Source organism: Musca autumnalis, unplaced genomic scaffold (assembly GCF_047663935.1).
Source record: "Musca autumnalis isolate F117 unplaced genomic scaffold, ASM4766393v1 scaffold_1, whole genome shotgun sequence".
Taxonomy (NCBI): domain Eukaryota; kingdom Metazoa; phylum Arthropoda; class Insecta; order Diptera; family Muscidae; genus Musca; species Musca autumnalis.
The window spans coordinates 89,216,232-89,243,310 of record NW_027411644.1 but is presented as its reverse complement, the minus strand read 5'-3'; the positions used below and the strand labels follow the sequence as shown (position 1 = coordinate 89,243,310).

Here is a 27,079-nt window from a genome sequence, read left to right as displayed (position 1 = left end):
GACACATACTTTTTTAAACATTTCTTCAATTTCTTCTAAACTTAAGGTACGGTCACATTAGGCAAATATTTGCTCCAATGACCGTCAGTGTGCGCAAGTGAGCGTAAATATTGCATTGCAATTTATTGCTAAATGTGACCTTGCCTTTAGTTTGATGTTATTTAATATTTGGAATTCTCTATGAATCAGAAGTTTACTATAAATCAATGATTTGGTATAGCCCCACATTACGGTATCTATATATTCCACGTATTTTGAAGCAAAATCGTGATACAAAATCAATTTATTTGATATATGGCATAATTATTATGTTTGATTATTTTTTGGGTCATAGGCTGAGGGTATAACTCCGTCAGCACATCTGACTAATACTTTCTTACTTGTTACTTCTTCGCTTCATTCTTCTGCAAAGCATCCATTCGAGTCACATATAAAGACTCCTTTCCACTAGGATTATCTGTTATCTATAAAGGCTAGCGGTTTAATCCCTGACTAAAATATCAAAATTGTCGGCGGTGACAAATCCCCTCAGTGTAATGCTGCCATACATTTCTTGAGTATTTCACCTATGAACAACTTTTCTACAAGTGGTGTCATAAAAATGACGTTCGAATTCGGTGATAAAACATAGGTCCTATATAATTGAGTCAATATGAATCGGCGTGCATTCATTGATATGAATGAAATCTCCTTGTCCCTTCGGGGAAGGTGTGAGACCATATGTATGTACTTACAATTCGATTATTGGAGAATATTGCAATTGAAACGTACCTGAAATGATAATAGAAAGTAGGTTAGGAATTATTATAAATGAATTTTAGTAAAGCAAAAAAGTCAAAAATGAATATAGGAATGTAGTTAAACCTAAAAAATCAACATACTAACAGCTCGAGTACTCTTGTAGGCAACCTCCTGAAGACATAGACCATAAAGCTATCTCAACAAATATTTTCAACCAAATCCTAAGTACATCTGTTAAGCGCCCAATTAAGTCATTTGTCAAAAGTGAAACCTCTAACTAGGTGTCAACTAACCATATCGAAATCGTTTGCATTTTCTCTTTTTCCCAGCCTCAATCGGCTTCCCGTACTACAAGAAGAGGTGTCAACAGGTTCAGTAAATATCAATAACATTATCTCGTATAATTTCAAGTGTCGCATTTGGATTTCATTAGTCCAATAATCATGTCAATTAGTGGGTTTCTGTTTGGAGAAACGGCCCCAATCTTCAAAAAACTATTCAATTATCAAAACAAAACAAAAATCGACACACATAGAAAATATGCCGCCTTAAAGATATCAGCCACGACATATCTCAAACAACCACCCACCAAACCAAACAACCTATTTAGGAAATTAGGAAAGACACACAAAAATAGAAATTCAAAGACAACAACAATTGCAACAACAAGTAGCTCTTCTCTACCACCTCTTGTGAACTGAACTAATTACCACTTCAGTAGATATTGTAATGTTTATTTTTCCTCGATTTTTTGGTGTTTTTTTTTCGCTGAACATATTTCTAATATCGAGGCTAGAGATAAGTGTGGAAAAATCATCTTCCCCCACTTCTACAACCCAATTATTCCAATGCTAAGTATTTGGAAGTGCAGCAATTCCAAAAGATATTTTCAGAGACTTTAAGGCGGAACGGCAAAACAAAAAGTAAATCTTGTGAATTGATATTTCGGTCACGTATCTGAGAAACATCAGAGATTATTACTTCATACAAATAACAAAACAACCAGATTGTAGTGTAGGGGAACGAATACCAATACAATGGACTTGAAATGCCAAGGAATCACCATAAAAACAAGTTTAATGTTTAGTTTGTGGATCTCATATTAGATAAATAGAAAAAAGTCTGTACTATACTCTATTGAACACTTTCCTAAAATACTTTATATATTGGCGCCCAACATGGGGTACTTTGAAATATTATATCCTAGAAATATTTCCGCTTTGTCATACGGCCTATAAAAGCACCCTTTTTCAGAAATGGTCTATAGAAGCACCCTTACTTTCAGAAAAGGTCTACAGAAGCACCCTTTTTTCAGAAAGGGTCTATATGCACCCCTACTTTTAGAAAGGGTCTACAGAAGCACCCTTTTTTCAGAAAGGGTCTATAGAAGCACCCTTACTTTCAGAAAGGGTCTATAGAAGCACCCTTACTTTCAGAAAGGGTCTATAGAAACACCCTCTTTTTTAGAAAGGGTCTATAGAAGCACCCTTACCTTCAGAAAGGGTCTATAGAAGCACCCTTTCTTTCATAAAGGGTCTATAGAAGCACCCTTTCTTTCAGAAAGGGTCTATAGAAGCACCCTTTCTTTCAGAAAGGTCTATAGAAGCAACCTAACTTACAGAAAGGGTCTATAGAAGAAGCACCCTTTCTTTCAGAAAGGTCTATAGAAGTACCCTTTCAGAAAGGGTCTATAGAAACACCCTTTCAGAAAGGGTCTATAGAAACACCCTTTCAGAAAGGGTCTATAGAAACACCCTTTCTTTTAGAAAGGGTCTATAGAAACACCCTTTCTTTTAGAAAGGGTCTATAGAAACACCCTTTCTTTAAGGAAGGGTCTATAGAAACACCCTCTCTTTTAGAAAGGGTCTATAGAAACACCCTTACCTTCAGAAAGGGTCTACAGAAGCACCATTTCTTTCATAAAGGGTCTATAGAAGCACCCTTTCTTTCAGAAAGGTCTATAGAAGCAACCTATCTTACAGAAAGGGTCTATAGAAGCACCCTTTCTTTGAGAAAGGGTCTATAGAAGCACCCTTTCTTTGAGAAAGGGTCTATAGAAGCACCCTTTCTTTGAGAAAGGGTCTATAGAAGCACCCTTTCTTTGAGAAAGGGTCTATAGAAGCACCCTTTCTTTGAGAAAGGGTCTATAGAAGCACCCTTTCTTTGAGAAAGGGTCTATAGAAGCACCCTTTCTTTGAGAAAGGGTCTATAGAAGCACCCTTTCTTTGAGAAAGGGTCTATAGAAGCACCCTTTTTTTGAGAAAGGGTCTATAGAAGCACCCTTTCTTTGAGAAAGGGTCTATAGAAGCACCCTTTCTTTGAGAAAGGGTCTATAGAAGCACCCTTTCTTTGAGAAAGGGTCTATAGAAGCACCCTTTCTTTGAGAAAGGGTCTATAGAAGCACCCTTTCTTTGAGAAAGGGTCTATAGAAGCACCCTTTCTTTGAGAAAGGGTCTATAGAAGCACCCTTTCTTTGAGAAAGGGTCTATAGAAGCACCCTTTCTTTGAGAAAGGGTCTATAGAAGCACCCTTTCTTTGAGAAAGGGTCTATAGAAGCACCCTTTCTTTGAGAAAGGGTCTATAGAAGCACCCTTTCTTTGAGAAAGGGTCTATAGACGCACCCTTTCTTTGAGAAAGGGTCTATAGAAGCACCCTTTCTTTGAGAAAGGGTCTATAGAAGCACCCTTTCTTTGAGAAAGGGTCTATAGAAGCACCCTTTCTTTGAGAAAGGGTCTATAGAAGCACCCTTTCTTTGAGAAAGGGTCTATAGAAGTACCCTTTCTTTGAGAAAGGGTCTATAGAAGTACCCTTTCTTTGAGAAAGGGTCTATAGAAGCACCCTTTCTTTGAGAAAGGGTCTATAGAAGCACCCTTTCTTAGAGAAAGGGTCTATAGAAGCACCCTTTCTTTGAGAAAGGGTCTATAGAAGCACCCTTTCTTTGAGAAAGGGTCTATAGAAGCACCCTTTCTTTGAGAAAGGGTCTATAGAAGCACCCTTTCTTTGAGAAAGGGTCTATAGAAGTACCCTTTCTTTGAGAAAGGGTCTATAGAAGTACCCTTTCTTTGAGAAAGGGTCTATAGAAGCACCCTTTCTTTGAGAAAGGGTCTATAGAAGCAACCTTTCTTAGAGAAAGGGTCTATAGAAGTACCCTTTCTTAGAGAAAGGGTCTATAGAAGCACCCTTTCTTTGAGAAAGGGTCTATAGAAGCACCCTTTCTTTGAGAAAGGGTCTATAGAAGCACCCTTTCTTTGAGAAAGGGTCTATAGAAGCACCCTTTCTTTGAGAAAGGGTCTATAGAAGCACCCTTTCTTTGAGAAAGGGTCTATAGAAGCATCCTTTCTTTGAGAAAGGGTCTATAGAAGCACCCTTTCTTTGAGAAAGGGTCTATAGAAGCACCCTTTCTTTGAGAAAGGGTCTATAGAAGCACCCTTTCTTTGAGAAAGGGTCTATAGAAGCACCCTTTCTTTGAGAAAGGGTCTATAGAAGCACCCTTTCTTTGAGAAAGGGTCTATAGAAGCACCCTTTCTTTGAGAAAGGGTCTATAGAAGCACCCTTTCTTTGAGAAAGGGTCTATAGAAGCACCCTTTCTTTGAGAAAGGGTCTATAGAAGCACCCTTTCTTTGAGAAAGGGTCTATAGAAGCACCCTTTCTTTGAGAAAGGGTCTATAGAAGCACCCTTTCTTTGAGAAAGGGTCTATAGAAGCACCCTTTCTTTGAGAAAGGGTCTATAGAAGCACCCTTTCTTTGAGAAAGGGTCTATAGAAGCACCCTTTCTTTGAGAAAGGGTCTATAGAAGCACCCTTTCTATGAGAAAGGGTCTATAGAAGCACCCTTTCTTTGAGAAAGGGTCTATAGAAGAACCCTTTCTTTGAGAAAGGGTCTATAGAAGCACCCTTTCTTTGAGAAAGGGTCTATAGAAGCACCCTTTCTTTGAGAAAGGGTCTATAGAAGCACCCTTTCTTTGAGAAATGGTCTATAGAAGCACCCTTTCTTTGAGAAAGGGTCTATAGAAGTACCCTTTCTTTGAGAAAGGGTCTATAGAAGCACCCTTTCTTTGAGAAAGGGTCTATAGAAGCACCCTTTCTTTGAGAAAGGGTCTATAGAAGCACCCTTTCTTTGAGAAAGGGTCTATAGAAGCACCCTTTCTTTGAGAAAGGGTCTATAGAAGCACCCTTTCTTTGAGAAAGGGTCTATAGAAGCACCCTTTCTCTGAGAAAAGGTCTATAGAATCACCCTTTCTTTCCGAAAGGGTCTATAGAAGCACCCTTACTTTCAGAAAAGGTCTATAGAAGCACCCTTACTTTCAGAAAGTGTCGATAGAAGCACCTTCACTTTCAGAAAGAGTATATAAAAGCACCCTTTCTTTCCGAAAGGGTCTATAAAAGCACCCTTACTTTCAGAAAGGGTCTATAGAGGCACCCTTACTTTCAGAAAGGGTCTATAGAAGCACCCTTACTTTCAGAAAGGGTCGATAGAAGCACCTTCACTTTGAGAACGAGTCTATAGAAACACCCTTTCTTTGAGAAAAGGTCTATAGAATCACCCTTTCTTTCCGAAAGGGTCTATAGAAGCGCCCTTACTTTCAGAAAGGGTCTATAGAAGCACCCTTTCTTTCAGAAAGTGTCGATAGAAGCACCCTTACGTTTAGAAAGGGTCTATAGAAATGCCCTTTCTTTCAGAAAGTGTCGATAGAAGCACCCTTACTTTCAGAAAGGGTCTAAGAGAGCAGAAAGGGTCTAAGAGGGTCGATAGAAGCACCCTCTCTTTCAGAACGGGTCTAAGAGAGCAGAAAGGGTCTAAGAGGGTCGATAGAAGCACCCTTACTTTCAGAGAGGGTCTATAGAAATGCCCTTTCTTTCAGAAAGTGTCGATAGAAGCACCCTTACTTTCAGAAAGGGTCTATAGAAGCACCCTTACTTTCAGAAAGGGTCTATAGAAGCACCCTTTCTTTCAGAAAGTGTCGATAGAAGCACCCTTACTTTTAGAAAGGGTCTATAGAAATGCCCTTTCTTTCAGAAAGTGTCGATAGAAGCACCCTTACTTTCAGAAAGGGGTTATAGAAGAACCCTTTCTTTCAGAAAGTGTCCATAGAAGAAACCTTTCTTTCAGAAAGGGTCTATAGAAGTACCCTTACTTTCAGAAAGGGTCTATAGAAGTACCCTTACTTTCAGAAAGGGTCTATAGAAGTACCCTTTCTTTCAGAAAGGGTCTAAAGAGGCACCCTTCCTTTTAGAATGGGTCTATAGAAGCACCCTTTCCTTCAGAAAGTGTCTATAGAAATATCCTTTCTTTCAGAAAGTGTCCATAGAAGCACTCTTTCTTTCAGAAAGGGTCCATAGAGGCACCCTTCCTTTCAGAAATGGTATATAGAAGCACACTTTCTTCCAGAAAGGGTCTATAATGGCACCCTTCCCTTTAGAAAGGGTGTATAGAAGCACACTTTCTTTCAGAAAGGGTCTATTGAAGCACCCTTACTTTCAGAAAGGGTCTATAGAAGTACCCTTTCTTTCAGAAAGGGTCTATAGAAGCACCATTTCCTTCAGAAAGGGTCTATAGAAGCACCCCTTCATTCAGAATGTGTCTATAGAAATACCCTCTCTTTCAGAAAGGGTCTATAGAAGCATCCTTTCGTTCAGAAAGTGTTTATAGAATCACCCTTCCTTTCAGAAATGGTCTATAAAAGCACCATTTCTTCCAGAAAGGGTCTATAGAGGCATCCTTCCTTTTAGAAGGGTCTATAGAAGCACACTTTCTTTCAGTAAGGGTCTATAGAATTACCCTTACTTTCAGAAAGGGTCTATAGAAGCATCCTTTCATTCAGAAAGGGTCTATGGAAATACACTTTCTTTCACAAAAGTGTCGATAGAAGCACCCTCACTTTCAGAAAGGGTCTAAGCGCCCTTTCTTTCAGAAATGGTCTACAGAAGCACCCTTTCTTTCAGAAAGGGTCTATGGAAGCATACTTTTTCCTAAAGACGACCTTTCAGTCGTCTATAGCGACGGCATTTCAGTCGTTTATAGAGACGACATTTCCATATAAAGACAACCTTACAGTCGTCTATAGAGACTCCTTTCCAGTTGTGTATAGACTCTTTCAGTTGTCTATAGAGACTTATTTTCAGTCGACTATAGAGTCTCCTTTTTAGACGTCTAGATAGGTCCTTGTCATGACACTTTTTTCATTCGCCTATAAATACTTAATTTTTTATTTTGAAATTTCGCTTAATTCAACTTCTTCTGCCTAGATGACCTGCCTGGCCTATCCTCATGACTTTAGTGTTGGTTTCCAGCCTTCACACATAGTCCACATAAACAAATACCGAAGAATGGCAGCTGGGTATGATGATGCCGATGATGCTTTGAACTATTTCTTGACCTACTTACTGTGCCCAATTTTTGTTTTGTGTATACGCATACATATATAACATTCAACAGTACTCAACAATTTGTATACACCTCCGAAAAGTAGGGTATGTACTTGACAGGCAGGCAGCCTGGCAATGTATACAATATCGTAGCTAGTAATACAAATCGTTGTGTGTGAAATAATATGTAAGAGTGTGAGTGTGATTGAATATCTTATAAAATAAATAAACTTTTAACGAGAAGTACAATCTTGTTGTTCGACAACCACCTTTGCCAAAGACAGACATCAAGTCTATGGAAATTTGCTTCAGATTTTTACCAATCAATATCATCATCAATGGGACATGAGTGCCCAGTAGTGGTAGCACTTGGCTCCTTATGTTTTCTTTTGAAAGGTAATGAATTAATACATAAACAAATGTAAAGAGGGAAATCATGGAGAGTGGTGGTCTGTACCACTGTTAATGACAATGAATGAAACAATGCTTCGCTAAAGGACGGAAGGTTGGATTATCGAAAGGGGGGAAAGATACATTACAGTCTCTATAGGCGATTAGAAAAAAATCTCTACAGGCCACTAAAAAGGACCCCTTATGGGCGGCTGGAAAGAAACCTACATATATAGAGGCTGAGAAGGAGTAAGGACGATTGAGTATATATACAACTACAAAGGTTTATCTAAAATGCAACTGAAAACGACTAAAAGGAAGTTTTTAAAGACGACTGAAAAGGGGTCCTAATAGACGATTGAATAGGAGTCTCTATAAGCGACTGTAATATAACAGACTCTTTGCTATATGACCGACTCTCTGTTATATGACTGACTCACTGTTATATAACAGACGATCTGTAATATAACAGAACATCTGTTATATAACTCACTCTTTATTATATAATAGAATCTTTGTAATATACATACTCTCTGTAATATAACAGACTCCCCGTATTACAACAGACCATCTGTTACATAATAGACTCTTTGTTACATAACACACTTTATTTTTTGTAACAGTCTCTGTTATATAACTGATTCTCTGTTAAATAGCAGACTCTCGGTTAAATAACAGATTCACTGTTAACAGATTTTCTGTTATATAACAGACTCGCTGTTATATAACAGACTCTCTGTTATATAGCATACTCTCTGGCATATAACAGCCTCTCTGTTATATAACAGACTCTCTGTTATATAACATATAGTATGTTATATAACAGAGAGTCTGTTATATAACATAGAGTCTGTTATATAAAAAAGTGTATCTTATATAACAGTAAGTCTGTTATATAACATAGAGTCTGTTATATAACAGACTCTCTGTTATATAACAGACTCTTTGTTATATAACAGACTCTCGTTATATAACAGACTCTCTGTTATATAACAGACTCTCTGTTATATAACAGACTCTCTGTTACACAACAGACTCTATGTTATATAACAGACTATCTGTCATATAACATACAATCTGTTATATAACAGGCTCTATGTTATATAACAGACTATCTGTTATATAACATATATTCTGTTATATAACAGACTCTTTGTTATATAACAGACTCCCGTTATAAAACAGACTCTCTGTTATATAACACACTCTCTGTTATATAACAGACTATCTGTCATATAACATACAATATATAACAGGCTCTATGTTATGTAACAGACTATCTGTCATATAACAGACTCTATGTTATATAACAGACTCTCTGTTATATAACAGACTCTCTGTTACACAACAGACTCTATGTTATATAACATACTATATGTTATATAACAGATTCTCTGTTACATAACAGACTCTCTGTTATATAACAGACTCTTTGTTGCATAACAAACTTTATTTTATATAACAGAATCTCTTTTATATAACAGACTCTCTGTTAAATAACAGACTCACTGTTAAGTAGCAGACTCTCTGTTATATAAAAGTTCGCTGTTATATAACAGACTTTCTGTTAAATAGCTGACTCTCTGTTAAATAGCAGACTCTCTTTTATATAACAGACTCTCTGTTATATAACAGACTCTCTGTTATATAACAGACTCTCTGCAGATAACAGACTCTCTGTTATATAACAGACTCTCTTTTTTATAACAGACTCTCTGTTATATAACAGACTCTCTGTTATATAACAGACTCTCTGTTATAAAACAGACTCTCTGTTATATAACAGACTCTTTGTTACATAACACACTTTATATTATATAACAGAGTCTCTGTTAAATAACAGACTCTCTTTTAAATAACAGACTCTCTGTTATATAACAGACTCTCTGTTATATAACAGACTCTCTGTTATATAACAGACTCTCTGTTAAAAAACAGACTCTTTGTTACATAACACACTTTATATTATATAACAGAGTCTCTGTTATATAACAGACTTTCTGTTAAATAGCAGACTCTCTTTTATATAACAGACTCTCTATTATATAACAAACTCTCTGTTACCTATATAAGAGAATCTTTGTTATATAACAGACTATCTGTTATACAACAGACTCTCTGTTAAATAGCAGACTCTCTATCTAGTTTATAACAGACTCTCTATTTTATAAGAAACTGCGTTTAATAACAGATTTCTGTTCAGTAACATAACAAACTCTCTTTTCCAACAGAGTCTCCATTCAATTCCCGATACTAGTCTCCACAAATTCACATCATATGCATAACAATCTTCTTGGATTTTCAAACATCTGTTACCGATTGTTTTGTTAGCGTTCTTTCTGTTTTGCCACTGCCGTTTATTTTGCTGTCCACAAAATGTTTGTTTACACTATTCAGCAGCAAAATCTAAAAAATTGAAAAAAAAAACTGAAAATTGAATAAAAAAAACTATTCTCACTGTATATGTCGTCCATCATCTATCTACATCTTTAACAGCGCTGCTGCAAACAGACATACTCGCATACAATTGCTGCCATTGCTGAGCTTGACAACAACACCAAACATATCGAATGAGAAATGAGGTTAACCTACATTTAAAGAAGGTCAAAAACGACCCAAGTACACCACAATGAAATGCACGCACACACAATCACAGCAGGCAGGCAGCTAGCTAGCTAGCAAGCAGCGAGTTAGTCAGTCATAGGCTGCCGCTCACTTTGCCTGTTTGGCTGCTTGGTTGTTCGCTCACGTATTTAAAAACAGTGCCACACAGTAAACAACAAAATAGCTACAGCAGCAATATCAACATGCCATGCCTAGCTGCTTTACGCTGTAGTAGCGTAGCGGTCGCTGACTTGGAGCTTTGTTTTCGTTTCACACAGAAAACTAAATGGAAAAGTAGCAGAAATTAAACAAAGGCTACAACGCCATCGTAGATGTTGCCGTAAGTAGCCACATCGACGTTGGCGTTGACGTTTCAGTCATAACGACCACATAAAGTGTGGCAAGTAAATTTGCTTACCATATCCAGAGAGCGAGAGTGAGAGGTAAACAAACAAATCGAGCTGCTAGCCTAGAATATAAACTATGTGATAGACATGACATATTTTCGAGATGATGATTTTTTGAAAATCTATTAAACTGGACAACGATACAACTACTCGTAAAATCTTAGGATATGTTCGAAGTCATGCTACGAGCCTGACATTCGTTTTGGAATATGCGGGTGAATTTTCAGGACTGTGAAGATATTTTTAGGTCTCTGGGTCCCACTAAAGGACATCTCTACATATATGTTTGTATGGTCTTCTCATGATATGATAAATCTATATTCAGTTACTTTCAAAGATAGAAGACCTACCAAAGGAGTAATTTTAGATGGGTATCTTCCAAATGGGTCTTCTTCAGGTATATGACCTCCCAAAAGGGTCTTCTACAGGTAGAAGTCATCTCTGGAGGTCTTTTATATATAGAAAGCCTCCCAAAGATTACTTCCATAGATAGGGGAATACCAAATTGGTATTTGAAAGATAGATCTCCCCAAGATGTCTTCTATATGTAGAAACCTCCCAAAGCGTCCTTTATGGACAAAGCGGTCTTCTATAGATACAATACCTACAAAAGAAGTCTTCTATTGATTCAAGACCTCCCAAAGTGGTCTTCTTTAGATTCAACACCTCCCAAAGAAGTCTTCTATAGATTCAAGACCTCCCAAAGGGGGCTTCAATAGATACAAAACCACCCAAGGGGTCTTCTTTAGATTCAAGACCTTCCAAAGGGCTCTTCTATAGATACAAGATTTCCCAAAGAGGTCTTCTTTAGATTCAAACCTTCCAAAGGGGTCTTCTATAGATTCAAGACCTCCCAAAGGAGTCTTCTATAGATTAAAGACCTTCCAAAGGGGGCGTCAATAGATACAAAAACACCCAAAGGGGTCTTCTATAGATATAAGATCTCCCAAAGGGTTCTTTTATAGATACAAGACGTCCGAATGAGGTCTTCTTTAGATTCAAGACCTTCCAAAGAGGTCTTCTATAGATTTAAGACCTCCGAAAGAGGTCTTCTATAGATACAAGACCTCCCAAAGGGGTCTTCTATATACACAACACCTCCCAAAGGAGTCTTTGATGGATAGAAGACCTCACAAAGGGGTCTTTTATGGATAGAAGACCTCCCAAAGAGGTCTATTGTGGTTAGTTTATCTCCTTCCTAAGGAGTATTTTATGTATAGAAGACCATCCAAAGGGTATCCTATGGACAGCAGACCTCCCAAAGGGGTCTTCTATGGATAGAAGACCACCCAAAGGATCTCCTATGAATATAAGACCTCCCAAAGGGGTCCAAGAGGGGTCGTCTATTGTGGATAGATGATCTCCTTCCAAAGGAATATTTTATGGATAGAGGTCCTCCAAAAGGGGTATTTTATGGATAGAGGTCCTCCAAAAGGGGTATCCTATGGACAGTAGACTTCCCAAAGGGGTCGCCTATGGATAGAAGACCTCCCAAAGGAGTATTTTATGTATAGAAGACCACCCAAAGAGTATCCTATGGACAGCAGACCTCCCAAAGGGGTCTTCTATGGATAGAAGGCCTCCAAAAGGGGTCTTCTATGGACAGCAGACCTCCAAAAGGGGTCTTCTATGGATAGAAGACCTCCCAAAGGGGTCTTCTATGGATAGAAGACCTCCCAAAGGAGTCTTCTGTGGATAGAATACTCCCAAAGGGGTTCTCTATGGGTAGAAGACCTACCAAAGGGGTCTTATATGGATAGAAGACCTCCTTAAGGGGTCTTCTATGGATAGAATACCTACCTAAGGGGTCTTGTATGGATAGAAGACCTTCCAAAGGGGTCTTCTATGGATAGAAGGCCTCCCAAAGGGGTCGTCTATTGTGGATAGATGATCTCCTTCCAAAGGAATATTTTATGGATAGAGGTCCTCCAAAAGGGGTATTTTGTGGATAGAGGTCCTCCAAAAGGGGTATCCTATGGACAGTAGACTTCCCAAAGGGGTCGCCTATGGATAGAAGACCTCCCAAAGGGGTCCCGTATGAATAGAAGACCTGCCAAAGGAGTCTCCTATGGATAAAAGACCTCCCTAAGGGGTCTTCTATGGATAGAAGACCTCCCAAAGGGTCTTCTAAGGATAGAAGACCTCCCAAAGGGTCTTCTAAGGATAGAAGACCTCCCAAAGGGTCTTCTAAGGATAGAAGACCTCCCAAAGGGGTCTTCTATGAGTAGAAGACCTCCCAAAGTGGTCTTCTATGGGTAGAAGACCTCCAAGAGGGGTCTTCTATGGGTAAAAGACCTCCAAGGGGGTCTTCTACGGATAGATGACCTCCCAAAAGGATCTTCTATAGATACGAGACCTCCCAAAGGGGTCTTCTATAGATAGAAGACATTCGAAAGGGGTCTTTAATGGATAGAAGACATTTCGAAAGGATCTTTAATGGATAGAAGACCTCCCAAAGGGGTCTTCTATAGATAGAAGATCTCCCAATGTGACCTGCTATAGATAGGCGACCTTCTAAAGGTATATTCTATTGATACAAGATTCCCAAAGAGGTCTTCTATAGGTAGAAAAACTCCTAAATGTATATTCTATAGATAGACGTCCTTCTAAGAGTATCTTCTATGGATAAAAGACCTCCAAAGGGGTCTTCTATGGGTAGAAGACCTCCAAGGGGGTCTTCTATGGATAGAAGACCTCCCAAAAGGGTCTTCTATAGATACGAGACCTCCCAAAGGGGTCTTCTATAGACAGAAAACCTTCCAAAGGGTCTTCTATATATAGAAGACCTTCCAAAGGGGTTTTCTATGGATAGAATACCTCCCAAAGGTATCTTCTATGGATAGAAGACCTCCGAAAGGTGTCTTCTATGGATAGACGACCCCCAAAGGCGTCTTCTATGGATAGAAGGGGTCTTCTATGGATCGAAAACTTCCCAAAGGGGTCTTCTATGGATAGAAGACCTTCCAAAGGGTTCTTCTATGTATTGAAGACCTCTCAAAGGGTCTTCTATAGATAAAAGACTTCCAGAAGGAAGATAGAGGACCCCATTTTAGAGGCCTGCTATATATAGGGGGTTCAAAGGTAATTTCTATAGATAGAATACCTTTCAAAGAGGTCTTCAATGTAAAATGAACCTTTCTTAGTCAGAAGACTTTTCAGAGGCGTCTTATATAGATAGAATACCTGAAAAATGGTTAAACAGATAAAACATTTCTGGAAGGAAAATTCTTCAAAATACTCGTAGATAGACAACATTCTATAGCGGTATTTTGCAGATAGAATACCTCCCAAAGAGGTTCTACGTCCAATTAGTCAACTCTCTCCAAAATGCCGGACTCATTTTCTGAGTAATTTTAATAAGTGGTATTGTTCTATGTTTTGGTCGCCTTTCGGACGTATTACCTTTCAACAGACACATTCCTTTAATAATCTCTCATGTTCTCCTATATTGATATTACAGGACCTCATTCTCAGTTGAATATTGGGCCGATTTTCAGCATGTAAAGATGTAATGTTGAATCTATTTCAGGTAGTTCTAAAACATTGATTCAATTCTTCGTGAAGCCTTCTTTCATAGTTGTTTTCTAGATCCCACCCTTTCAAAATAAAAAAAAAACTTCACAAATCATTTTGATATGCTTTTATTAAACTAATTAAAATTTCAATAAATCTTACATCTAAAATCGCTGATCAATGATCAGCAGTAAAGGAAAAACAAAACACAATAAATGCAAAACAAAGTGCCCCTTACAACCAAGCAGTTGGTGCGCCGCCCTTTGCACCACCTGCAGCTCCAGCAGCAGCAGACCAAGGACCCAATGATTCCAAATTGGGAACATGATTGGTGCCAGCATTGATGGGACTGAATGCAGCATCCTTGGCATAAGTCAAGTGATGAGCAGCACCTGCATTATTGTTACGGGAAAATTGTCCCAGCTTGGAAGCTTCATATTCGGTTTTTTGAATTTCAGCTGCAGCAGCATGGGCTGATCGTTTCAAGGCTTCAGCGGCTTCAGCTTCGCGAGCAGCAGCAATACGTTGTTGATGGGCGACTGCAGCTTTCGTTGCAGCCAGCCGTTGTTGGGCCAAAACCACCGCCTGAGCTGCCGCTGCTGCCTCGGAACGTTGTATGGCAGCAGCTGCCTCTGATTTTTGTGTAAGCAATGCAGCAGAAGCTTCCTTTTCCATGGCCATACGTTGTTGATTGAGGACATTCTCTTTGGCTGCTTGCATTTGTTGTTGGGCAATTAAAACATTGCTGGAAGCCTGTTTAGCTGCCGCAATGGCATTGGCCACTTCACTGGGTGATGGTGACGAGATGTAACGAGGAGATGAACTGAGAATGATAATGGAGATAAAACATATTTTTGGGCAAATTAAATGTAATGTAAATGTTCGTTTTGAACTTACTGAGAATTCCAAGGATTCCAGCCACCAGAAAAACCTCCCAACTTAAAACCACCAGAAGACCAACCACCGCCGGCTGGTAGACCATTTATACCAGCATCACCAATAAAGGCTTCCAAACTACGTTTTGGTACACTTTTACCTGATTCCGGGTTAGATTTTGTCAAAGTTTTGACTGGAGCAGAAACTTCAACCTCAGCCCAAATTTGTTGGCCAAAGAAAGCCAATAAGGTAATGAAAATCTAAAAGAAGTCATCTATACTATGGCCTATATTCCTTGTGCAAAATATTTCACATAATTACCAAGGATTTTGCCATTTTCTTCGCAAAGGATTTCTGGAGTTTCTTTGAAATAAAGAACACTTAGTCGATGTCTGTTACTTTAGGTCGGTAACTGTAAACTGTTGCTGATCTATTTCTAGATTCAATATTTATAGTAAGCTGCTATCTTCCTTTTGCTTCCATTGAAATAATGGGAAAAGTAAAAGTAACCTGGCATACTTTCTGTCCAGCCCTTTTGCCACAATGTTGCCTCTTTCCAATAAAGCATCTCCTAGTTTGCTGTTTCCCTAATCGATCACGTACCCTTTATTCAATTTACTGTGACTTACATCGGCTCCATCCGCAATCATCTGTTAACTACGTGCGAGATCAGGGCGAAGAGCCTATTATCTTTGTGATGGAGTTGTTAGAAAAGAAAGCAAATTATGTAACATTTTAACTATTTCTGAGACCCATTTCGACCTTTACTTGTACATTTACTCAATGAAATTGGTTCAATCAACAATTACTTTAATAGTTTTCAAATATTTGAAATCTTTTTGCAAAAATTGTGTTAACAACAAAATTAATTAATAAAATTGTAAGGTACTTTCGAATGGTCTGGTTGATTTGTTGCCATAGTATGCCATAGCCATAATAGGAGTTTGAAGCAGTCTGGAGTAGTTAATGTGGGTCATTTTGGAAGTATGTCATGATATGAACACAATGAATTAGAATTTCTACAGAACAGAGCCTCCGTAACTTAACAGAGATTTTGTCAATGAATAAAGACTCTACTACCGAGCCGAGGCATTGCCACTGAACAGATGTTTCATTACTAAACAGATTCTCTGTTATTCTATACCGTACGAGGAGCACTAAAAATCTTCTGGACTAGGCAATACGCAGTGTCGCCAGGCGTCATTTGAAATTTTTTTTGGAAAGTTTGACATACGAACATGTTTTGGGTTGTTTGCAGTGACTTAAAAAATTTACTTGTGAACATTTTCGTCCTATAATTTTTCACAACTTTCAACGTGGGTAATCACGGCAAGAGTGCATCGATCAAATCAACTCTTTGTATGTCGATAAAGGAAACGAAGGTCGTGAGTGTCGCCCGAAATCTGACGTTGTACCAGAAAAAATAAAGCCGTGCGCGAACGGATAATGCAAGATTGCCGTGTCATATACCGTGAGATAGAAGCATCCTTAAGCATTTCTTACACCAACTAACATTTGATATTGCATGAACACCTGGCCGCAGAAATGGATTTTTTTTCGCTGGATACAGCAAAATTGTTGAATCGTTAAAAAAAGGTGGTGACTATACGGCTTGAGAAATGTATGACGGTTAATTCTGAGCATTACACTACAATTTTTTGCCTGAAGTCTCCTGAAATTCGAAAAACGAACTCTCACACATCGATTCACATCGGAATTGATGGGTCACATCGGAACTGATGGGTCATGCGCCGTACAGCCCTGACTGGAGATTCAACGACTTCATATAATTCCAGCACATCAAGAAAAAGGCGTGGTCAACGCCAGAAGTTGCTGTAAAAGCGTTCAAATAACCATGTTTTCGAGGTGTCTCAATCAAGCCACTGTGAACTACCCAACACATGGTCGTACATCAAATCGACAGTTTGTCGAGCAACCCGATACTGACAGCGCGAAGAGAAGAGTATTACGTCACATCAGATCTCTTCCTGCCGAGGAGGAACCACCACAGTTTACAATGGATAATGTTACGAATGCCATCAGGAACGCTATATCATCCAAAGCGTTGGGCCCTGACAGAATCTCCATGGTAATGCTGAAACAGTTGGATGAGCCGGGAGTGGAGTATTTCACTAAAGTTCTCTACCTGTCGCTAGCAACCCTCATTGTCCCCGTAGTCTACAAAATGAGCAGGGTGGTCCCGCTACTGAAGCCAGGCAAGGATGCCATCAAAAGTGAATCGTACAGGCCAATTTCGTCAGAAATAGCTATCTGGTTGCCGATCATCAGCATGGATTCCGTAAACAGGACAGCATGATAACAGCGCTGCACGCCATCTCCACATATATTTGTCGAGGACTCAATCAGGAAATACCTTTGATACTGTCAGGCACTCCATGCTATTTCAGGGCATTGAGTGGACAACCCTCCGGCCAAGTCTGAAAGACGTGGAATTCAGGAACAAGTCCAAACCCCGTAAAGTGAAACAGGGAGTTCCCCAAGGCGGAATGATATCTTCGGAACTGTTTAACCTCTACCTATTCCGCCCCCTCCATACGGAATCGAGATCATAACGTATGCGGACGTGTAAGGAAGACGACCTTTCAGTCGTCTATAAAGACGACTATCTGTCGTCTATAAAGACGACTCTCTGTCGTCTATAAAGACGACTCTCTGTCGTCTATAAAGACCTCTTTCAGTCGTCTATAAAGACGACCTTTCAGTCGTCTATAAAGACGACCTTTCAGTCGTCTATAAAGACGACCTTTCAGTCGTCTATAAAGACGACCTTTCAGCCGTCTATAAAGACGACCTTTCAGTCGTCTATAAAGACGACCTTTCAGTCGTCTATAAAGACGACCTTTCAGCCGTCTATAAAGACGCAAAGACATAGAACTGTAAAGACTGGAAAAGATGCATAATGCACAAATGTTTATGAAACAAAGTATATAAACATTTTACCAACAACAGGGGTATGTTAATGATAAAAACCCCATTAAAGCGCAATTCGGCTTTTACAAATTGTAGGAAAGCAAAAAGTTGGACTCAGGATTGTATTACATATTCATTGAATATGAACATCGCGGTTAAAAACGTCTGAAATTGTTAACTACTTAACAGAATTTTGCTATGATATCGTAACAACAGAGCTTAACTACATCTATTGACAAATGTTAACAATTGAGTTTTCCAATCTTAATGTATTTAAATCTTTGAAAGACGACCTTTCAGTCGTCTATAAAGACGACCTTTCAGTCGTCTATAAAGACGACCTTTCAGTCGTCTATAAAGACGACCTTTCAGTCGTCTATAAAGACGACCTTTCAGTCGTCTATAAAGACGACCTTTCAGCCGTCTATAAAGACGACCTTTCAGTCGTCTATAAAGACGACCTTTCAGTCGTCTATAAAGACGACCTTTCAGTCGTCTATAAAGACGACCTTTCAGCCGTCTATAAAGACGACCTTTCAGTCGTCTATAAAGACGACCTTTCAGTCGTCTATAAAGACGACCTTTCAGTCGTCTATAAAGACGACCTTTCAGCCGTCTATAAAGACGACCTTTCAGTCGTCTATAAAGACGACCTTTCAGTCGTCTATAAAGACGACCTTTCAGTCGTCTATAAAGACGACCTTTCAGTCGTCTATAAAGACGACCTTTCAGTCGTCTATAAAGACGACCTTTCAGCCGTCTATAAAGACGACCTTTCAGTCGTCTATAAAGACGACCTTTCAGTCGTCTATAAAGACGACCTTTCAGTCGTCTATAAAGACGACCTTTCAGCTGTCTATAAAGACGACCTTTCAGTCGTCTATAAAGACGACCTTTCAGTCGTCTATAAAGACGACCTTTCAGTCGTCTATAAAGACGACCTTTCAGTCGTCTATAAAGACGACCCACAGAGGGGAAACATATGCCTAAAGTTGCTCAAAACTCAAAATATGAAAATCGTTTTTTTATGAAAAAAATTTGATAAACGGCAACCAGACTCTTTTCTACATTTGCTATAACCATCCTCGACTTGGTAAGATTAACCAATCCAATGCAGCAGTCGATTGAACTCAGTCATACTGAAAACAAAAAGTAAATTTTCGAAAACTAAGAAATTATGTGAACATTAAAATGACATTATTTTCGCGAAAATTTATATTTTTCAAGATTTATTGTTTTTGTACAGTCTCCGAACAAGATTAGCATTTAAAATTTTCCGATTGGTTATACATCTTTGCTCTTTAATAATGGTGATACATATCCTCTTTATGAAATTTTTTTATGATAATTTTTAAGATTACTACAATTTCAATAGTGAAAAAGTCTATTTCCCCGTCGTTTCCCGACCATAGTTTCTTCTAATGTTTTATGCGCTTGAGTCTCAAATATCATTTTCAATCATAAAAAATTGCGCATATTTGCGCCATTCCGAAAAAATCTAATTTTTCTCAACTAAAATATGAAACATTTTTATATGGAATTGCAAGGTTTACTCACACTAAATTTTGCTCCGCCTTATAACCGGGGATCGTATTTATCAGACTAAACCAACACCTATCAAATATGTTTGCATTATTCAGAAACATTCACGGCTTTCTCAGGTGAATTGAGAAAAATGTAATTTAAGTAAGTTTCAAAAAATAAAATTTGAAATGAAATATATGCATATGGGACTATATATACCTCTGTACCGATTTGTTTGAAAATTGGCTCAATGTTTTTTTAGGCCAGTTCAGGTTGCATGTGTCAAATTTCAGTGATTTTGGTGCATTTTTATCTCATATCAGATGCGAATATATATGGAAGCTGCATCCAAATCTGGACCGATTTTCATTATTTTCTATAGGATTAATCCTTGTACAGAAGATATGCTTTGTGCAAAATTTTATATCAATCCGACTATAAATGAGCTTTCTAGGGCTTTTGATCAACTTTTAACACAAATTTCCCCTCTGTGCGACCTTTCAGTCGTCTATAAAGACGACCTTTCAGTCGTCTATAAAGACGACCTTTCAGTCGTCTATAAAGACGACCTTTCAGTCGTCTATAAAGACGACCTTTCAGTCGTCTATAAAGACGACCTTTCAGCCGTCTATAAAGACGACCTTTCAGTCGTCTATAAAGACGACCTTTCAGTCGTCTATAAAGACGACCTTTCAGTCGTCTATAAAGACGACCTTTCAGTCGTCTACAAAGACGACCTTACAGTTGTCTACAAAGACGACCTTTCAGTCGTCTATAAAGACGACCTTTCAGTCGTCTATAAAGACGACCTTTCAGTCGTCTATAAAGACGACCTTTCAGTCGTCTATAAAGACGACCTTTCAGTCGTCTATAAAGACGACCTTTCAGTCGTCTATAAAGACGACCTTTCAGTCGTCTATAAAGACGACCTTTCAGTCGTCTATAAAGACGACCTTTTAGTAGTCTATAAAGACAATTTCAGTCGTCTATAAAGACGACCTTTTAGTCGTCTATAAAGACGACCTTTCAGTCGTCTATAAAGACGACCTTTCGTTGTCTATGAAGACGACCTTTCAGTCGTCTATAAAGACGACCTTTTAGTCGTCTATAGAGACGACCTTTTAGTCGTCTATAGAGACGACCTTTTAGTCGTCTATAGAGACGACCTTTCAGTCGTCTATAAAGACGACCTTTCAGTCGTCTATAAAGAAGACCTTTCAATCGTCTATAAAGACGACCTTTCAGTCGCCTATAAAGACGACCTTTCAGTCGTCAATAAAGACGACCTTTCAATTGTCTATAAAGACGACCTTTCAGTCGTATATAAAGACGACTTTTCAGTCGTCTATAAAGACGACCTTTCAGTCGTCTATAAAGACGACCTTTCAGTCGTCTAGAAAGACGACCTTTTCAGTCGTCTATAAAGACGACCTTTCAGTCGTCTAAAAAGGCGACCTTTCAGCCGTCTATAAAGACGACCTTTCAGTCGTCCATAGAGACGACCTTACAGTCGTCCATAGAGACGGCCTTTCAGTCGTCTATAAAGACGACCTTTCAGTCGTCTATAAAGACGACCTTTCAGTCGTCTATAAAGACGACCTTTCAGTCGTCTATAAAGACGACCTTTCAGTCGTCTATAAAGACGACCTTTCAGTCGTCTATAAAGACGACCTTTCAGTCGTCTATAAAGACGACCTTTCAGTCGTCTATAAAGATGACCTTTCAGTCGTCTATAAAGACGATCTTTCAGTCGTCTATAGAGACGACCTTTCTGTCGTCTATAAAGACGACCTTTTAGTCGTCTATAAAGACGACCTTTCAGTCGTCTATAGAGACGACCTTTCAGTCGTCTATAGAGACGACCTTTCAGTCGTCTATAGAGACAATTTCAGTCGTTTATAAAGACGACCTTTCAGTCGTCTATAAAGACGACCTTTCAGTCGTCTATAAAGACGACCTTTCAGTCGTCTATAAAGACGACCTTTCAGTCGTCTATAAAGACGACCTTTCAGTCGTCTATAAAGACGACCTTTCAGTCGTCTATAAAGACGACCTTTCAGTCGTCTATAAAGACGACCTTTCAGTCGTCTATAAAGACGACCTTTCAGTCGTCTATAAAGACGACCTTTCAGTCGTCTATAAAGACGACCTTTCAGTCGTCTATAAAGACGACCTTTCAGTCGTCTATAAAGACGACCTTTCAGTCGTCTATAAAGACGACCTTTCAGTCGTCTATAAAGACGACCTTTCAGTCGTCTATAAAGACGACCTTTCAGTCGTCTATAAAGACGACCTTTCAGTCGTCTATAAAGACGACCTTTCAGTCGTCTATAAAGACGACCTTTCAGTCGTCTATAAAGACGACCTTTCAGTCGTCTATAAAGACGACCTTCCAGTCGTCTATAAAGACGACCTTTCAGTCGTCTATAAAGACGACCTTTCAGTCGTCTATAAAGACGACCTTTCAGTCGTCTATAAAGACGACCTTTCAGTCGTCTATAAAGACGACCTTTCAGTCGTCTATAAAGACGACCTTTCAGTCGTCTATAAAGACGACCTTTCAGTCGTCTATAAAGACGACCTTTCAGTCGTCTATAAAGACAACCTTTCAGTCGTCTATAAAGACGACCTTTCAGTCGTCTATAAAGACGATCTTTCAGTCGTCTATAAAGACAACCTTTCAGTCGTCTATAAAGACAACCTTTCAGTCGTCTATAAAGACGATCTTTCAGTCGTCTATAAAGACGACCTTTCAGTCGTCTATAAAGACGACCTTTCGTTGTCTATGAAGACGACCTTTCAGTCGTCTATAAAGACGACCTTTCAGTCGTCTATAAAGACGACCTTTCAGTCGTCTATAAAGACGACCTTTCAGTCGTCTATAAAGACGACCTTTCAGTCGTCTATAAAGACGACCTTTCAGTCGTCTATAAAGACGATCTTTCAGTCGTCTATAAAGACGACCTTTCAGTCGTCTATAAAGACGACCTTTCGTTGTCTATGAAGACGACCTTTCAGTCGTCTATAAAGACGACCTTTCAGTCGTCTATAAAGAAGACCTTTTAGTCGTCTATAAAGACGACCTTTTAGTCGTCTATAAAGACGACCTTTCAGTCGTCTATAAAGACGACCTTTCAGTCGTCTATAAAGACAATTTCAGTCGTCTATAAAGACGACCTTTTAGTCGTCTATAAAGACGACCTTTTAGTCGTCTATAAAGACGACCTTTCAGTCGTCTATAAAGACGACCTTTCGTTGTCTATGAAGACGACCTTTCAGTCGTCTATAAAGACGACCTTTTAGTCGTCTATAGAGACGACCTTTCAGTCGTCTATAAAGACGACCTTTCAGTCGTCTATAAAGAAGACCTTTCAGTCGTCTATAAAGACGACCTTTCAGTCGCCTATAAAGACGACCTTTCAGTCGTCAATAAAGACGACCTTTCAATTGTCTATAAAGACGACCTTTCAGTCGTATATAAAGACGACTTTTCAGTCGTCTATAAAGACGACCTTTCAGTCGTCTATAAAGACGACCTTTTAGTCTTCTATAAAGACGACCTTTTAGTCGTCTATAAAGACGACCTTTCAGTCGTCTATAAAGACGACCTTTCGTTGTCTATGAAGACGACCTTTCAGTCGTCTATAAAGACGACCTTTTAGTCGTCTATAGAGACGACCTTTCAGTCGTCTATAAAGACGACCTTTCAGTCGTCTATAAAGAAGACCTTTCAGTCGTCTATAAAGACGACCTTTCAGTCGCCTATAAAGACGACCTTTCAGTCGTCAATAAAGACGACCTTTCAATTGTCTATAAAGACGACCTTTCAGTCGTATATAAAGACGACTTTTCAGTCGTCTATAAAGACGACCTTTCAGTCGTCTATAAAGACGACCTTTCAGTCGTCTAGAAAGACGACCTTTTCAGTCGTCTATAAAGACGACCTTTCAGTCGTCTACAAAGACGACCTTTCAGTCGTCCATGGAGACGACCTTACAGTCGTCCATAGAGACGGCCTTTCAGTCGTCTATAAAGACGACCTTTCAGTCGTCTATAAAGACGACCTTTCAGTCGTCTATAAAGACGACCTTTCAGTCGTCTATAAAGACGACCTTTCAGTCGTCTATAAAGACGACCTTTCAGTCGTCTATAAAGACGACCTTTCAGTCGTCTATAAAGACGACCTTTCAGTCGTCTATAAAGACGACCTTTCAGTCGTCTATAAAGACGACCTTTCAGTCGTCTATAAAGACGACCTTTCAGTCGTCTATAAAGACGACCTTTCAGTCGTCTATAAAGACGACCTTTCAGTCGTCTATAAAGATGACCTTTCAGTCGTCTATAAAGACGATCTTTCAGTCGTCTATAGAGACGACCTTTCTGTCGTCTATAAAGACGACCTTTTAGTCGTCTATAAAGACGACCTTTCAGTCGTCTATAGAGACGACCTTTCAGTCGTCTATAGAGACAATTTCAGTCGTTTATATAGACGACCTTTCAGTCGTCTATAAAGACGACCTTTCAGTCGTCTATAAAGACGACCTTTCAGTCGTCTATAAAGACGACCTTTCAGTCGTCTATAAAGACGACCTTTCAGTCGTCTATAAAGACGACCTTTCAGTCGTCTATAAAGACAACCTTTCAGTCGTCTATAAAGACGACCTTTCAGTCGTCTATAAAGACGACCTTTCAGTCGTCTATAAAGACGACCTTTCAGTCGTCTATAAAGACGACCTTTCAGTCGTCTATAAAGACGACCTTTCAGTCGTCTATAAAGACGACCTTTCAGTCGTCTATAAAGACGACCTTTCAGTCGTCTATAAAGACGACCTTTCAGTCGTCTATAAAGACGATCTTTCAGTCGTCTATAAAGACGACCTTTCAGTCGTCTATAAAGACGACCTTTCGTTGTCTATGAAGACGACCTTTCAGTCGTCTATAAAGACGACCTTTCAGTCGTCTATAAAGAAGACCTTTTAGTCGTCTATAAAGACGACCTTTCAGTCGTCTATAAAGACGACCTTTCGTTGTCTATAAAGACAATTTCAGTCGTCTATAAAGACGACCTTTTAGTCGTCTATAGAGACGACCTTTCAGTCGTCTATAAAGACGACCTTTCAGTCGTCTATAAAGAAGACCTTTCAGTCGTCTATAAAGACGACCTTTCAGTCGCCTATAAAGACGACCTTTCAGTCGTCAATAAAGACGACCTTTCAATTGTCTATAAAGACGACCTTTCAGTCGTATATAAAGACGACTTTTCAGTCGTCTATAAAGACGACCTTTCAGTCGTCTATAAAGACGACCTTTCAGTCGTCTAGAAAGACGACCTTTTCAGTCGTCTATAAAGACGACCTTTCAGTCGTCTACAAAGACGACCTTTCAGTCGTCTACAAAGACGACCTTTCAGTCGTCTATAAAGACGACCTTTTAGTCGTCTATAAAGACGACCTTTCAGTCGTCTATAAAGACGACCTTTCAGTCGTCTATAAATATGACCTTTCAAGCGTCTGTGAAGACGATCTTTCAGTCGTCTATAGAGACGACCTTTCAGTCGTCTATAAAGACAATTTCAGTCGTCTATAAAGACGACCTTTTAGTCGTCTATAAAGACGACCTTTCAGTCGTCTATAGAGACGACCTTTCAGTCGTCTATAAAGACGACCTTTCAGTCGTCTATAAAGACGACCTTTCAGTCGTCTATAAAGACGACCTTTCAGTCGTCTATAAAGACGACCTTTCAGTCGTCTATAAAGACGACCTTTCAGTCGTCTATAAATACGACCTTTCAGTCGTCTATAAAGACGACCTTTCAGTCGTCTATAAAGACGACCTTTCAGTCGTCTATAAAGACGACCTTTCAGTCGTCTATAAAGACGACCTTTCAGTCGTCTATAAAGACGACCTTTCAGTCGTCTATAAAGACGACCTTTCAGTCTCTAAAGACGACCTTTCAGTCGTCTATAAAGACGACCTTTCAGTCGTCTATAAAGACGACCTTTCAGTCGTCTATAAAGACGACCTTTCAGTCGTCTATAAAGACGATCTTTCAGTCGTCTATAAAGACGATCTTTCAGTCGTCTATAAAGACGATCTTTCAGTCGTCTATAAAGACGATCTTTCAGTCGTCTATAAACACGATCTTTCAGTCGTCTATAAAGACGATCTTTCAGTCGTCTATAAAGACGACCTTTCAGTAGTCTATAAAGACGACCTTTCAGTCGCCTATAAAGACGACCTTTCAGTCGTCTATAAAGACTCATTTGAGACGTCTATAAAGACGACCTTTCAGTCGTCCATAAAGACGACCTTTCAGTCGTCTATAAAGACGACCTTTCAGTCGTCTATAAAGATGACCTTTCAGTCGTCTATAAACACGACTTTTTAGTCGTCTATAAAGACGACCTTTCAGTCGTCTATAAAGATGACCTTTCAGTCGTCTATAAAGACGACCTTTCAGTCGTCTATAAACACGACCTTTCAGTCATCTATAAACACGACCTTTTAGTCGTCTATAAAGACGACCTTTCAGCCGTCAATAAGTACGACCTTTCAGTCGTCAATAAGTACGACCTTTCAGTCGTCAATAAATACGACCTTTCAATCGTCTGTAAAGATGACCTTTCAGTCGCCTATAAAGACTACCTTTCAGTCGTCTATAAAGACGACCTTTCAGTCGTCTATAAAGACGACCTTTCAGTCGTCTATAAAGACGATCTTTCAGTCTTCTATAAAGACGACCTTTCAGTCGTCTATAAAGAGACCTTTCAGTCGTCTATAAATACGACCTTTCAGTCGTCTATAAAGACGACCTTTCTGTCGTCTATAAGGGCGACCTTTCAGTCGTCTATAAAGACGATCTTTCAGTCGTCTTGATTTCATCGTATATAAAGACTCCTTTTCAGTCGTCTATAAAGACTCCTTGTCAGTCTTTAGACTGACTTTATTCTGTCGTCTATAAAGACTACTTTTAATCGTCTGTAAAGACTACTTTTAATCGTGTATAAAGACTCCTTTTCAGTCGTAAATAAAGACGACGTTTCAGTCGTCTATAAAGACGACCTTTCAGTCGTCTAGAAAGACGACCTTTTCAGTCGTCTATAAAGACGACCTTTCAGTCGTCTACAAAGACGACCTTTCAGTCGTCTACAAAGACGACCTTTCAGTCGTCTATAAAGACGACCTTTTAGTCGTCTATAAAGACGACCTTTCAGTCGTCTATAAAGACGACCTTTCAGTCGTCTATAAATATGACCTTTCAAGCGTCTGTGAAGACGATCTTTCAGTCGTCTATAGAGACGACCTTTCAGTCGTCTATAAAGACAATTTCAGTCGTCTATAAAGACGACCTTTTAGTCGTCTATAAAGACGACCTTTCAGTCGTCTATAGAGACGACCTTTCAGTCGTCTATAAAGACGACCTTTCAGTCGTCTATAAAGACGACCTTTCAGTCGTCTATAAAGACGACCTTTCAGTCGTCTATAAAGACGACCTTTCAGTCGTCTATAAAGACGACCTTTCAGTCGTCTATAAATACGACCTTTCAGTCGTCTATAAAGACGACCTTTCAGTCGTCTATAAAGACGACCTTTCAGTCGTCTATAAAGACGACCTTTCAGTCGTCTATAAAGACGACCTTTCAGTCGTCTATAAAGACGACCTTTCAGTCTCTAAAGACGACCTTTCAGTCGTCTATAAAGACGACCTTTCAGTCGTCTATAAAGACG

General features: G+C 39.2%; 2 protein-coding genes across 5 annotated transcripts in view; both read right to left on the bottom strand.

The window, feature by feature from the left end:
- Positions 1-27,079, bottom strand: part of rdx (BTB/POZ and MATH domain-containing protein rdx) — a 373,257-nt gene that overhangs the window by 236,206 nt on the left and 109,972 nt on the right. The gene's annotated exons all lie outside the window — the stretch shown is intronic.
- The window catches only part of LOC141402777 (uncharacterized), a 45,143-nt gene continuing 32,199 nt past the window's right edge, over positions 14,136-27,079 (bottom strand). Inside the window, exons 2-4 of one of the 2 annotated variants that reach the window (XM_073984730.1) lie at positions 15,218-15,586; positions 14,918-15,156; positions 14,136-14,843 (exon numbers count right to left, since the gene is read on the bottom strand). In XM_073984730.1, coding sequence (XP_073840831.1) covers positions 14,255-14,843; positions 14,918-15,156; positions 15,218-15,232 — 843 coding nt within the window. In that variant the 5' untranslated portion in view covers positions 15,233-15,586 and the 3' untranslated portion in view covers positions 14,136-14,254. Of the gene's footprint in view, positions 14,844-14,917; positions 15,157-15,217; positions 15,797-27,079 lie in introns of those variants that run through there. The other variant, XM_073984722.1, reaches the window with a different exon arrangement.